General features: G+C 38.7%; 1 protein-coding gene across 7 annotated transcripts in view; it reads left to right on the forward strand.

The window, feature by feature from the left end:
* The window catches only part of NOX4 (NADPH oxidase 4), a 123,063-nt gene that overhangs the window by 20,505 nt on the left and 87,284 nt on the right, over window positions 1–15,274 (forward strand). For 6 of the 7 annotated variants that reach the window (XM_080567548.1, XM_080567549.1, XM_080567545.1 and 3 more), the window contains exons 6-10: window positions 481–508; window positions 3,705–3,777; window positions 8,240–8,320; window positions 12,824–13,052; window positions 15,035–15,199. In XM_080567548.1, the coding sequence (XP_080423674.1) occupies window positions 481–508; window positions 3,705–3,777; window positions 8,240–8,320; window positions 12,824–13,052; window positions 15,035–15,199 (576 nt within the window). The remainder of the gene's footprint in view (window positions 1–480; window positions 509–3,704; window positions 3,778–8,239; window positions 8,321–12,823; window positions 13,053–15,034; window positions 15,200–15,274) is intronic. The other variant, XM_080567546.1, reaches the window with a different exon arrangement.

Here is a 15,274-nt window from a genome sequence, read left to right on the forward strand (position 1 = left end):
ATCTTTTCGATTGTGGTGAAGGACACAGGAACATCTGGCCCTATATTGTCAGCTTCTTTGAGTTCACTCCTGCTTCACTGGAGTCCACTGCAAATCTCTTACTGATGTAATTGGCAGTAAAATGCTCTTTCATTTAACTTTCAAATCTCTCACTCTTCTGCTCTCTGTCTTCCCAAAGGTGTGAGGTAACTGAGTAAAGTTAGGCTTTCAACAAATAATTATCTGTAAAATCATCCAAACCCCAGTTTTTCATAAAAGATCAGAATTGTCTTCACTGAAGGAATGCAAGGGCAAAAGGTTTAGTTTATGTTGAATCGCAGTCAGTGTAAACTTTTATCAAATCCATTCCTGCATCCCGAATTAGAGAGTACTTATGCTATCAAGCGTGTGAGCTTTATGAGCTACTTATTATTATTATTACATTATTCATATGGATGTAAATCATTTATGTTGACTCTTTTTCCTCTGATTGCTTTTCAGGACCCAAGGAAACTGCTTTTTGCTACTGGTAAGTCTGTTGCAAAACTGACTGAGAAAGTTTGCTGCTTCTTGTCATCACTCTCCAGACAAAACATTTTGATCCTTTGTTTGCATGCCATTTGTTATATCTCAGCTAGGTTGAGATGTGTTATTTGTGTTAATATAACCTGGGTTTGCTTATCCAATAGTCAGGAGGGAGGAGTTACATAAGCCCCTGTAGTAGGATGAGCAACATCTTCAAAGCTGTTGTTGTACAGATGAGTCAGTGGAAAATCGTTAGTTTCAAACAGAGATTCTGCATAATATTAAAAGCAAATTCCTAAATGATTCAATTTCTAGAAAAAGGAACATAACTAAAGAGCTGTCTTCTTGCTTCAGCTGGTTTATTGAAGGGTTGTTTTGACTTCAGAGAAATCTAAACTGTTACCCAGGAATCAAGCGCTTATAAAGAGTAAATAAGCAAAGACATTTTTGGTGCAGGAATTTAGAAGGGAGCAGTGTTTGGGTGTGGATGGGTTGCTGTACTGAGCTGTGGTGCTTTACAAGCAGATAAAGGTCTTTCCTTCGTGATGTCATCTCTTTCACCCTTATTTAGACCAAATGCAGAACTACTGACTTGGTAACATTTAGAGCAAGACCCAAAGGAATCTGTCTGAACAGCAATGAATTTGGGTTGCTGAATTGGGTTGTAGATCTCTCAATCCAAATCAGTTTACTAGAATTAGCCATCTCTGGGAAGGTGCTTTCCAAAACCCCTAGGTGAGGTTTAGATCGGTTAAGAGCAGAGGAAGTGAAAAAGTGAAATACTAGAAATTGGTGTATGAGTGAACTGCGAACTGGAAATAGATTGGATACTTGGTGTCTTTAGTGAATCAGTGTCTTGAAAGAGGGTCACTCGTGGAGGAGGGACTACAAGATGGAGAGGGAGTATCAGAACAAGCAGCCAGCATTATATTTAGTATCTTAGATGAAGGAGAAAGACTTAGGGTGAAAGAAAAACCAGTGCAGAGGCTCCGTTAAATATTGTCCTAGCTTCTGGGTACACCTTGAGACTTAGGCAGTTGAGCAGAGGACCTGCAAGGTAGAACTCTTTATCCACTGACTGTTAAGAAAATACTGCATTTTCAAGAGTTTGAGCACAGTGTTGCAAAAAGCAGTGGTTCCAAGTTATCTTCAATTTAAAATGACCAGATCACTCCCCATCCTGACAACTGGTAATTGATATTATTTGTGCTGTGAGAGTGCCCAGAAAGGGACCAAAATTTTGCTATACTGGGAGCTGTACAAAAAGCAAAAATAGGATCTCACTTCCCAAACAATTCAGAACTAGATTTATTGACTTTTTTTTTTTTTTTTTAATCACAGTGAAGAGAAGGAATAAGGAGGAGTTGGGAGGATTTACGGTGTGCTGGGTTTTCAGATCAGTCCAGGAAAGAAACCTCCTTGCCTGAGGGTGTGAGGGTAACTGTGGGAGGAACAAGTATTCAAGATTATAGTTAGTGGAGGAAAATACTTTTTGCTCTCCTCCCTGTCCCTTTCTCTAAAAATGCGTTGATGAATTGGGGCAAGGTTGTAATTGATATAATGTGTTCAGTTTGATGGAGAAGAGAGCTGAAGAACTGTATGTAAAAGGTAACCTTCTGTGGCTTGAGTGACAATGTAGGAGTCTGGAACAAGCCCCGTGTTACAAGTGGATTAGAAGTATTTGTCAGAGGGGAGACTGATTGCACGCTGCATATCCAACTCGATTAAAACAGAAGAAATGAAGGAGGCATCAGAAATAATAAACATTTTTAATTGCAACTGCTTTTAATTTTAACTTTTCCACGAAGGGATGAAATTATGTAGTCCATGAAAAAAACCTCCACTGATTGTAGGACCAGGATTTTTCCTACAGTTTGTAAAACTGAGGAGTGATTTGGGCTGCGTCAGATTCTGGGTATCAAACTTGCCAGGAAGTGGGTGATGAGAAGTTTAATAAAAGATAAGATTGAAAAATGTCTCTTTATCACTAAAAAGTCTAAAATCACACGTAATTATTTTTAGAAAATTAACTTGTTCTTATCTATATATATGATCATGAAAAAGATACTGAACCCTTAAAATCTGTGGTTTCACTGTTTACTTCTAGGAAAGCAGGTTGAGACATTTATATTCTAACACTAAAATGGCACTTGTTTACTTTGTGTTTAGTGATTGGAATAGTTGACTTTGCTTAAACCTGAACACATGGTTTTTAGGGTGACCCAGGGGCTATGCTTAAAAACTTTTAAGAGTTTACATTCTTCAAGAAGTAAAATGTTCTGATGTAATGCTTCATGGCTCTTAGGTTCTTAGTTCTTAATTCAGATTCTTGCTTCCTGGGATGGCAGTTTTGAAGATAAGGTGCTTATCATTAAAGTGGTAACTCTGGTCAGGATTTGTCCAATCTATCTTCAGGTTGATGGTTTACTCTACTTTTGGGGTAGGATTCTGCGTTAGGATGAGATGAATCATGCCCTAGAAATACTTATTTTTCTTCTCTGACTTAAAAAGGAGCCTGGGAGAGACTAGTTCTGATATAGCAGTCCATATTTGAGCAGATGAGTCTAATCCTTAATGTTTTTAACCTTCTCAAATGCTGGCTGTAGATCATTCTCACAGACCTTGCTCTGCAGGCAACAATTTCAAGCATGATACAATGCCATAGAGAATAATTTCAGGCTCTTTCTCATTCCAGGATGAAATGGGTTGGCAAACAATTGCAGTGACAGCTTGCATAGAAATTGATTTGCTTGAAATTCTGTCCCTGACCAGGTTTATAATTGTAGTGTTCAACAGAGTTTAGGGTTTGGAATAAAAAAGAAATATAGAAACTTGTACAGTCAGTCTTACAAATAAAGAGACAGGATTAATTCTTAGTTACCTGCTTGGAGACAAATATTATGAGCGAAGGATTACAGGAGCAAAGACTAATGGGAAATTTGTGATGCGTGGTGAAATGCAAGGAAAAGGGCATTTTTCCCTTTGCTTGATGGAAAATAAGACAACAACTCTTCTTTGCTCTTCTTTTGTACTGTGCTCAACAGTAGCTTGCTACATGAATTGTCTGTAAGAAATAAGTACATGTAAAATTTGACCGAATCTTGATTTGTATTTCAAAAAATTTCTACTTTCTTAAAAGGTTATGGGAGACAAGTATGCCTCCCCACAGTTCAAATGTAAGTTATCTCATGTTTTTTTAGTTCCAGGTCTGACTGGAGTCTTCATGGTGCTAGTATTATTCCTAATGTGTACAGCTTCTACGTATGCCATCAGGTAAGATATAAACTGATCATTATGCTGAAAAATGTCATTTAAGTAATCATATTCTCGTACTGATTAGAGGGAATGAAGTGCAAGTGCAATACGAGGCAAGAAGTATTTAAATGAATGTTAAAAATAAGTTTTCTTGCCTTTTTTTTTAACTAGTTTGCAGGTAAATTAGCATAGTGATTTTTCTATTCCCAAAATTACAAAAGCTGATTCAATTGCCTTCAGAGAAAAGCATTTTTTTTAGGGGACATGCTTAGTTAAAACTGTAGGCCTTTAAAAATTTGAATAGTTCCTTTTTCTTGTTTAGTCGGTACAAGGAAGCAATAACCAAGCATATAGGAAGTTCTGTCCAATGTATAAATTAGGTCCGTTGGAAGAAAAACAAGATGATATTTTTATCTTGATTATTTTCACCAATTATTTGTAACAACAAATTAAAAAAACAGCAACAACAAAACCAAACAAAAAGAAAAGTAAAAACAATTAAAAACAAAACAAAACACCAGCAAATCTAACCAAAACAGAACTGTGCTGCTTAAGTTGAATGTTGCTTTTTTGAAGCTCTGCTTCTGGTTATCAAATATGTTCTTTTTAATGTAGATGATGCTTTTGAAGCTGCAGTGTGTTATTGGCTCAGAGTAACTGCTGGGATTTCTAGAGGCTCGGTCCTCCGGTGGGTTCACATTCTGCACCAACATTGCTGAACATACATTGTAGTACATGTAAGTGACCAGTACCTTGCAGGATCTAGCCCAACGTGGTAGCCTTTTATAGGCTTCTGGCACTGAAGCAGTCTTTGGTGAATTCAAAGACTGATTGTGTGAATGTATCATCTTGATTCAGCAAGCACTGCATGATATTTTAATTCAGTATCTTAAAATTTAAAAGATGCTCCACTGCTGTGAGCTAGATGTGTTAATATGAACTTTTTTGAACTAATCTGTCTTCTCTGAGAAGCGGTGTTATAAGGTGTTGGTCAAAGAAAGCAGTTCAGCAAATACTTGTGCAGCTTCCCAGCCAAGGGGACTTCCAGAACTGAGATTTCTGTGAGGAACTGGAGGCTACAGAAATACAGGATAAGACTGCTACGCAAGATGTCAGGCTTGGTTGCACATCACATAGTTCACACAGATGCCTGTACTTGCAAAAGAAAGCCAATTTTGGGAAGATGGAAAAATGAAACAATTACTTCACACTGCAGCAGTGAGCCAGAACAAAGTCCTGTTTTCTCCAAGGCCATGATAAATTAGAAAAAAAAAAAAAAAAACGAACAGCATTTATTAATGATTGGGAAACTTAGGAAAAAACATATGTAGTTGTAAACGTATCCTTGGAAATAATAATTTTACGGTTCATGCAAAAAAGCTTTCCATCTTTCCAAGTTACATGCTTGTTATTTCCTTCTTCAGTTACTGTAACTGCAAATGCTTTCTTGTCTTTCTGCCACCTAGCCAGCAGAATCAAAACCCTGAACAGATCATCTGCATCTCCTATTACTATAGCAGTAATTCTTACTTAGAAATTTTATCCTGGCTTCTCCCTCAGGCGTATGGCTCAAGCTTGTCTTTGTACTCTGTTTTACAAAGAAAACAAGCTTCCATGTGCATGTGTCTGTCTCTTCTCAGTCTCCTCAGTTACCTAGTAATGGCTAAACTCATGCTATGGTTTTAGGAAAATTAACTGTAAACATTCATTGCTTATCCAAAACTTTTTTTTTTTTTTAAGTATTTCTGAGTGTATTATACTGTCTTGGATTTCAGCCCTAGTCCACTCTTGCGCACTAAACTGCTTAATCATTTCTTCCTTCACATGTACGTTCTGAAATTTTTCTGTGCATGATTTTCATTCCATTTTCATGTATTTACCTGTTCAGTAAACTGTATGAATAAGTATTAGGAGGATTGAATTAGCTGCTAATGGTTTAAAGGGGGAAAGTGAGTGTCATTTGAAAAAAAAATCCAAAGTTTTTACCATGTCATACCTGAGAATCAGACCACCATTTTTTTTCAGTATTTGTTGGAAACGTTATGAAGTTACCAGAAAATTGAATAAATCATGTGCATAAATGTTGACATTTCAGGTAACTTTCAAATAAATATTGCTCAAGAGCATTTCCATTTAATATAATTGCTGGTAATTTTGGAAATCATGTATTTAAAGAAACATTGAAATATAAGTGGCTCCAATGCCGTCTCTTTTTATAATCAAATATGCCAGTATTCAGTTCCATCTTCTAAACTACCACATGTATCTTCTTTTTCAAAAATATATGTAACAGGATTAAAAACATTTTTCCAGAACTGTGTGGTTTACTGTATCCCTTTAAAAGCATGTAAGACTTTTTCTACATTTCAAGTTAACTCTTGCAGACCTTCATCTGCCAAATTCTAAAGTAGGCTAACTAAAATTAAAATCAAATATTCAATTTGATCTCCAATTTTCAGGAAGTTGGGTTGCTAGGAAAAACATCCCTTCTTTAATTAGTATCTATTTTAAGCCCTAAGAAGAATGTATGTAAAATAATCAATGTTCTGAAGAGTTATAAAAATATAATAGTTTTACAACATAGATTATTGAACGTATTAGAATACTGTGCATGTCTGTAGGACACATTTTAAAAACGATACAATTAAGAGAAATATAAAGATAAAAATGTGCCTCCCAGTAAGAGATTCAAGGATCTTGATACCTTTAGTTTAAGGAGGTGAGGCTGAGAGGACTCGATTGCATTTGGGGAACTTGACACATGTAAAGAACCAGCATGTTATTATGGAGGTATCTGCAAGAAAGCTGAAGAAAGGGTGAAATGCCCATGGCTGGAAGCTGACATTTAGACGTATTCAGACAGAATATGTATATTTTAATCAGTGATAACAATAAGTTAATGACAAGTGTTGCAAACTTGTCAGAAGTTGGAATACTGTCCAACTGACCATCTCTGAAATTTTGAGAACTTGGTCCATTCTGAAAACAGTGCTCAAGATTCAATGAAAATGAGTTTGGTGTGTAGCTTCTGATATTGTAGCAAGATGCCAAATTAAACAAGAGCCCTAAGACCTGTCTGCGGTCTGGGCATAAAGGATATTCTCTCTTTCATCTAACTGATGCTCACTCTCACAGCTCCTTCGAGATACTGATGAAAAACTACATGGAAATGCCTACCAGGGTGCGGGTAGTTAGAAATAGTTTGAGAAGTCTCAAGGAAGAAAAAGTTAGTATGATGCTCAATGGGGGAAGGATGGTGGGATGAAGGAAGGTTTTTTTCTAAGCACTTTGCAGCTGCTGGGTTGCTTAGAACTGCCCTTACTTTGGTTTTCTTCTTGGTTTCCCTCAGACAGATTATCAAATTGTTTTTTTTCTGCCTTGAAAAAGGACACAAATCCTGTATTGACAGAAACAAATCAAGTGTACATTTCAGATGTATTAAAACAAGTGTAGCTAACTGTTTATGCAAAAGACTGTAGGAGGGAAAAAATCTGAAAAAAGAAAGTTATGTCTGAAGAGTAGCTTCTTAAACAATGTTCTCAGAGTTAAGGTTGCTTTTTATTAAATAGTTATTTTGGCTTGAGTGGGGGTAGTGTTTTTTTTTGTTTTGGAAGGGACTCCTACCATGCTGTGTAGTGGGAGAGATGTTTGTGTGCTATGAAGTAGAGTATTTTCTTAACCATTTGGTTGTGGTTTTTTTTGGTGACTGTTTTTCTTAAGAGAAAGTGAACAGGCTTAACACAGAACAATTCCAGATGGATATTTTCTTTGGTCTTGGTTCTTTTTAAATTTCCTAACAAATTACTGATGAAGGGAAGTCCTCTTTCCCCTTCACCTGTCCTGATCCTCGTAGTGGTAATGTTCTTGTTCGTCCCAAGGCCATCAGTCCCAGAGCCTCACCATATACAGCCCTCCAGCCCCCCAAAATTCCTTTGCCTGTCCTCTTTTTGCCTTCTTGCTCTAGTTTCCTTTTCTCCTGTACCTCCTTCCACTCCATACCCTCAGAAGTTTGCTTTCCCACCAGCCTTTCTGCTGCTACCTCTTAGTATTCAGTTGGGGCACATTAAACACTGCAGCCCTGTATTAGAGCAAGGAGAACACAAGGAGGCACTCACTGTGAAGAGGTTGACTTCTGAGCCCAGAGGCTGAAGAACTGTTCTGGCTGCAAGGATCTGGTAGAGACTTTGTAGGGCCTAAGAAAGCAGGGAAGTTTCCTAATTTGGGAAGAGGTCTTCAGCTGGTTCTGAATTTCCATGTCCTGCTCTCTTTCTTAGCTTTTTACTTCTGTGCCAGTCACCTGTTCTTCTCAACACTTAGCTGTTTGCAAATACAGTGTCCCTGTAGGAGTACAAACTGGGCTTTGACTATTCTATATGACTCCGTGCTGAATAATGATGTCTTGTGTGCACAGATCTGCTTTTAATTAGCAGTGATTCTGTCTTGAGTGCAATAGCATTGAACCATGGTTTATTCTTTTCAGGGTTTCAAACTATGACATCTTCTGGTATACACACAACCTTTTCTTTGTCTTCTATATGCTGCTGATGCTGCATGTTTCGGGGTAAGTACATGAAAAACACTGTCCCTTTTACTGAAGCACAGCATAAAGACCTGTTCCCTTGACTGTTGCCTTTCCTGAGATTGCTTGTGCACAAAGGGCCAACCTCTTGTCCAGATGCTATCAGTCATCTTCAGTTCTTCAGCAGGTTATTATTTAAGTAAAGTTCAGACAGTAGCTTGAAGAATCATGTTTTACTACAGCCAGGTAGCACAAATTTCTTCACTTTCAAGTTTATTTATTGTCCATTTTACCATTTTCTTGTGGGAAATCAGGATAACATTATTGCTTCTTTCTGCCCTCTCTCACCTGGCTGCTGAGAGGAGGATGTGAAGTTACACATCCCTGTCTCTTTCCTCTCTGCCTTCCATTTTGACTCCTAAGGAGGCAGAAGGAACTCAGTAATTATTTCTCATTCTTATATTACAAAATTTACTAGTTTTTCATCTTATTTTCACAAACATCAGATGTTGATGTGCCATCAAGCTGATTCCTTTTGGTCAGGTCTGTGTCTGGCACAAACAAGACCAGCTCTACTGCAAGGCAAAGCAGGTTCCACAAGTTACACTGTGTGAAAATCTGGTCTGTTAACATCGACAGAGCTTCCTCTGTGGATATAAGCACAGAGATCGGTATAGGGAAGGGGTGTTGGAACAAGGTTAATTTCATGTCATCAAGTATCTACTGCAGCATGGAGTGCTGGAATGTCTGCACAGCGCTGAGTACTGCTGTTTAAACAGTGAAAGGTAATTAGGCCTAGCCAGATCACAGTAGGACTGTGTTGTTGAACAAAATAAATGCAGCTTGAGATCTGGTGAACTGAAATAATGAGTTGAAAATGCTGAAACTCCTGGATGCAATTCCAGTTTTCTGGTTTTTTTTTTTTTCCCTTTTTCATTTTTTACTGTGGCATAGCTCTTGTTCATAGCTGAAGAAAATGGATTTAACCTGTTCTCCCCTTCCTGGGGCGAGATGAACTTTCACTACATTATTCCTGACAGGTGTTTGTCTAATTTCTTCTTGAAAACATCTGGTGATTGAAATCTTCTAACCTCCCTAGGCAATGTTTCAGTGATTAACTTCTGAGCATTTTTGTGTCCATTTTAAATCATCTTTACTGTCTTATCCTTTGCCCATTGTCTTCTCAACCATGCTGCTACTTCATGAAGGAAGAAGTCTAGTTGGAGAAATCTGCAAACCAAGGCTGCAGGAATATAGCAGATACTAAACAGGCATCTCCTCGTACAGATCCTCCTTAATATTGAAGTGGAAAACCTTTCAGTATGCATCAAAAAGAACTGAGTGGCAGATAAAAGTGAGAGAAAGATGAGTCATGAAGAGTGGGAGTCAGTTCAAGTTTAACTTGCCTAAATTTAGGTCTCTGCATGTTCTCTAAATGTCTGTCTCCCATTATAGTCAAATGAGTTCTAAGAAATATAGTCAATGGAGCCTGAAGAATGCTTCAGCTAAGCTGCTGCTACAAAGATCTACATTCAGGTGAGCTGGATGGATTTTTTGGGCTCCATTGGTTATATTGATTGGAAGATCTCTTCTGAGAATAAGGAAATTTAAGCTCCCACGTGTAGGTGCCCAGCTGACTCCTACATGGCAAGTCTAAGAGATTTGCAGGTGCATAGTCAGTTACTCTACACAGCAAGTCATTTCCTGTGACTGGATGGTGTAGACAGGTTGGGTGAGGATTTACCTGTGTTGTAGTCTCTCCTTTTGAGTATTTTCACAGTATTCTTGTAATCTTGCTTTGTTTCAAAGTACTATGGGTATGTTCTTGCAGTATCCTCTTTTTCTGGGTAGTGAAGCACTTCGCAGCCGTATATAAAGTGACATGATTCATCTGTCATGTGTTATTGGTTTGTTCTTTCATCCTTACCCTAAGAGAGAGGGGAATCTTTCAGAGAATTATCCTTAAAGACTTTCCTTCCTCTTGTACTCCTTCCAACATGACTTTCAAATATTTTAGTGGCTTAAGGCTTGCTGCATATCTACATTAACTTAACTCTATTTTAAGCCTGTAATAGCAACAACAAAAAATAGTTTATGTAAAATAAAAGCTTGATGTTTCTATTACCAGTGTAAGGAGCTATAAAACATACAAAGCATTTTGAGTCAAACCCTCAATGGTTTTACTTGGGTATTACTGTGATGTTTAATGGGTTATTCTGGTTAATTGGAGCTGAGAATAAGGTCTTTGTGCTGTCACCAGAGTTATCCAAGGATTGATCTTTGGAAGGGAGAAAATTCTGAAGATTCCACCCAGACATTGACCTTTAGCAGAGTGAGGACCCCTTAAGCAACTCACCTTGATTTTAGCAGCACAAGTTGGATGAGAGAATATGAGCAGTGTAATTACCTATAAAAACCTCTAGAGCCATTGACATCTAGCTTGTCATCATAAAAATCTAAAGCAATAGTAATATAAGGTTTCGAACTGTAGCCAGAAGTGAACGTTGTCTCTGTTTTAAGGGTGGAAAATTGGGTCAGAGTTTGATGTATGCCCATGTGAACAGCCTACATGCTGTGTAGCTCAGCCTGTCAGCTGCTTCTACACATCTCATCCTTCCTTTCTCTCCCCTTTTTTTTTGCTAAAGATGTCTTTCTCCTACATAGTGACATCCACCCTGAGTTTTTATAGATTCAAATATTGTACCAAATGAATATATGAGGATATATCTTAGGCTCCTAAGAGTTGTGCAGAACTTGACCTTTCTGCGTACTGACCTTGGGTGTGTGGGACCACTTGCATTTCCTTGACATCTTCAGAAATGGAAATCGTTGCAGCTGCTGTTAACAGGCAGCTTTGTTATCTCAGTTTGCCACTCAGCTAGCATGTTTGTAATAGTTTAAACAAGCTAGAGATCATTAGAGGAGATGCACATGTTTGCAGTTCAGTTATTTGTGTCACAAGAAAAACTTCGAATCCTCTTTTGGGGATGTTCAGAGGCCAGATAAGCCGTGCGAGTAGCTGGCAGGCATGTGCATGAGGTTGATTGGAAAAATATCGCATGTGCTGTGATTTCCAGCTAAATCCATGAGGCACCATAATGTTTATGGAGCAGGGAGCTAGCATAATGCTCGGGTTATCTGTCACTTTGCAAGTATGCAATGACCAACAGCGATGGCAGATGCAAGCGATAGGCATGATTGGGCAATAAATACAGGCAGAAGCATGGGTGTAAGCATGCGAATGCTTCCCAAGTGATTCTCCCAGGGTTGGACGTGGAGTTGAGAGTGAGCAGGTTTAAATTCCAAGCTGTACGTTACTCACTGGACCATGCGGGAAGCATGTTATAGCTGTCAGGGCTGCATTTCAGCAGGGAAGGTTGCCAGTAGCCTGTCAGAGCCCATTTAAGCTGGGAATGTTGCAAATATCCTACTTCCTTTTGTTCTTGTGAATTAGACTGTTACTGTTGCTGCTGTGTGTGTATGTTGGGGAGAGGAGAGGGAAACGTGTTCTTACGTTTGATTGTGTGCTTGAGATAATCCTTCACCACGTGTCCTGTTGGTCATCAGACATTGTGCCAATGGGCCTTATTTCCCACCCAGCACCATCCTATCTGGCTGTCATTTAGTTCCTGTATTATTTTTTTTGAATAATCTTTCTTGTGGTTTACCTGTTAACAAATCTTTGTTAACAAAATATTACCTGTTTTACCGTTATTAACCATATTACCATATTACCATTATTAACCTGTTAACAAAATATTTGGAGGCAAATAGTACTTGGGAAGAATTCCATTACTATTATTATTGGTTCTTCCCCTCTTTCAATGACTCATGCATGCGTTGAAATATCCCAGTGTCACAGGTTTCCATTTCTTTCTTGGTAGTTTCTAGCTGCCGCTGCAAAATTTCCACTTCATTTTAGTATACGTTTAATTTCATCTTAAAAAACAAGCATGGAGCTCACAAAATAATTTGCAGCATAAGGTAGGTTCCTTGGTTATCGTGCAGGACTTTCTTTTTTCCTTCTTTCCTTTTGACAAGATAGTATTCAAAGGAGCAGCAATGCTTGCAAATTAGGCTGTTGTGTGCAAACCTGATAAACAGCAGGTAGTGGGAACATTCCTGTAGTTTATGATTTGGCAACTTAATCAACTTAAGATTCTTCTGCTGCTGATTGCCTTAAAAATCAGGGCTTCCTGACTGTAAGGAGAATGAGTGAAAACAGCCTGGGTGTGAATGAACTGGAAATGTGATTATTTATTTTTTCTTCAAGGCTCCCACAATATCTCCCTCTTTCAAGCGATATTAAGCTTGAGGCTGTTCAGTGGGGAAGGGGCAAGTGAGCTAGAAAAGTTGAACCTTGCCTCTAGTGACAGAAGGCTCTGCAGTTGCAAAGCCTCAATCTGACTGAAAGTCCTGAAAGCAAACTGAATAAAAATCCTTACAGAAGTTGAGCCTTAAGACTGCTTTCTAAAATCCTCTCCAAATGAAAAGAAGTGTTTCGGCCGTTACTTCAGTGTCTTTGTTATTTTTCTTTTCCTGCAGGGGAGTGCTCAAGTACCAGACCAACTTAGAGGAACACCCTCCTGGTTGCTTTAATCCTAACAAAACACTCCGAGAGAATATGACAGTGCCAAAGGCTTTTGAAGAGCCGTTTCCTAACCATACTACTGAACCTTTCCCAGAGGACTTATCAGTACCAGAACCCTTTGTACAAAATAACTTTATGAGAATTTGTTCCGAGGAACCCAAGTTCCAGTCACACTTCCCAGAGGTCTGTATGATCCGACGTTTCAGGTATTACAAGCCATGCCAAGTCTTTCAGTCAGCCATAACCACTAATTATTGCTTTCCCTGACCAGATGTTTTAATAATGGAAAATATTATTAAAACCTTTTCAGGCATTCAGAGATTTGGTGGGGAAAAACAATCTCTATTAAACGTTGTATTGCATTATAATGTGCCTAGAATAGGGTGGAAAAATATCAAGAGATTGGCTGTAATGTTCTTTTTTTGTACAACATGGTAAGAGATGTATTGGTCTTGCTATAAATGTGACTTTAAATTACAATGTAGTACTTTAGAGCAAACATTTATATAACATATTCATTAGGCCCTTTTGTATGCATTGTATGGCATTAACAAATTGAAATAATCAAACTCCATTTGTTCTCTTTTTCGCTGTGCGGATTCAAGTCCTAATGTGCATTTCTGGGATGCAGTTGGTTGTGGTTTGGCTTTGTGTAGCCTGTTGTTTGCAGAGAATAATACTACACACAGTATGGGTAAATGAATATGATGACAGTGGGGATAGAAAATCCTTTTTGTTTCTTTATGTTTTGTGCAAAACAGCTTTTTCTTCATCCAAATTTGCTCATTTCTTTCAAGAAAAGATGAGCAGGGCTGTACTGGCAAGTAGGCTGAGGAGGTTTGGGAATGCTGCGTTCACAAAGCCTAAAGCCCACCATTCAAGGTGGCCTCATAACAGACCTCACAGGAGTTTCTCTTTATTATTATCATTGTTTTCTGTGAAGCACATATGTCCCTTACTAGCTGCAGGGGGAACCCATTTTACTATTGATCATGTTTTCATAATAAGAAGCAGTCAAGGCTACACTAAAGTCTTCCAACAAAGTCCTTTGGATTTGTATTTCGTTGTGGTAATACTCCTGAATTATGTGGAAATGTGTATCTGGCTCCATATGACCCAGGCAGTGTTTTCCCTGGGGCTTAAGATGCCTATTCTAGAGTGATCTTTGGGGAAAAAAAAGAGCCATGGAAAGAAATAGCCACTCTGTTTTCCTGGCAGCATGTAACTTCATCCGAGAACTTTGATGTATTTGACAGGTTTTTTTATGCACTTAGAGATACCAGGTCTGAAAAACCCGCTCCTCAGTGTGCTTAGGTCCTGTGAGCTACTCAAGTTCTCAAGGCCAGAGGTGCTTGTGGAAATTAAATACTAATTGCAAGAGATGCTGATGGGTAGCTTCTTGATTTGAGAAGGGTTGAATGACTGAGCAGATGTGGAATTGATAGTTAGCCCTGCCATAAGCTCTTGATAATTGACTCTGGGGATGGGATCTTGGCGAACAGCCGCAAATGTCTCCATCTGAGCTGGTCACCCTGGGCTCCCTATATAGTCTGTGCAGAGACATAGGCACTTGCAGGGCCCCATTTGCCTAGCATACACATCTTCCACAGGGCCAAATGAACCGTGCTTCATAAGTGCCTTTTTTTCTCCCTTGTCTCGTTTAATACAAGCGTAAATCCTACAGCACAAGGATTGCTTCTTCATTAATGTTTTTGCCTATACTCGAGATGATAAAAAGAAGGTAATAGTCAGATAATACTGCAAATCAGACAGTGTTCTTCCTTAAAGGTTAATCAGTTTTATAGTACTCTGGTCTGTTAGATTTTGAAACAGGGTATGTATTGTGTCACTCCCTGCTGAAACCAGTTGCAATCCAACTACATAAAACCAGAGTAACATGGTCGCAAATGAGGTCATTAGCATCTCGTTCCTGATTAGTTTTATGATTGAAATCATTTGTGCCTGTGGAAGATGCTGCCAGTTAGACTGACTAAGCCCCCATAACATGCTTGGATTTCTGCATGTGGCAGGGTGTGGAGATTACTTGTGATCAAATGCTGTTCCGCAGTAGATGAGAAACGAGGTTCTGCAGGCATTCATGTAGTCTTGAAATTAGAAAACACAAAATGAAAAGCCCTTGAGGTAACTTTGCTGTTCTCCCGTAGACCTGGTTTTGGATTTCTGGACCTCTCTGCTTGTACTGCGTAGAACGGCTGTACCGCTACATCCGCAGCAATAAGCCGGTCACAATAACTTCAGTGATAAGCCATCCCTCCAATGTCCTTGAAGTAAGGATGATCAAAGATGACTTTGAAGCAAGGCCTGGCCAGGTGAGTTAATGTGCATCTGATAAAAAATCACTGTTGCTCACATAGCGTTGTCTTCAGGGATGACTTTCATGTTCT

Source organism: Anser brachyrhynchus (genome assembly GCF_964034855.1).
Source record: "Anser brachyrhynchus genome assembly, chromosome: 1".
NCBI classification, from domain to species: Eukaryota; Metazoa; Chordata; class Aves; order Anseriformes; family Anatidae; genus Anser; species Anser brachyrhynchus.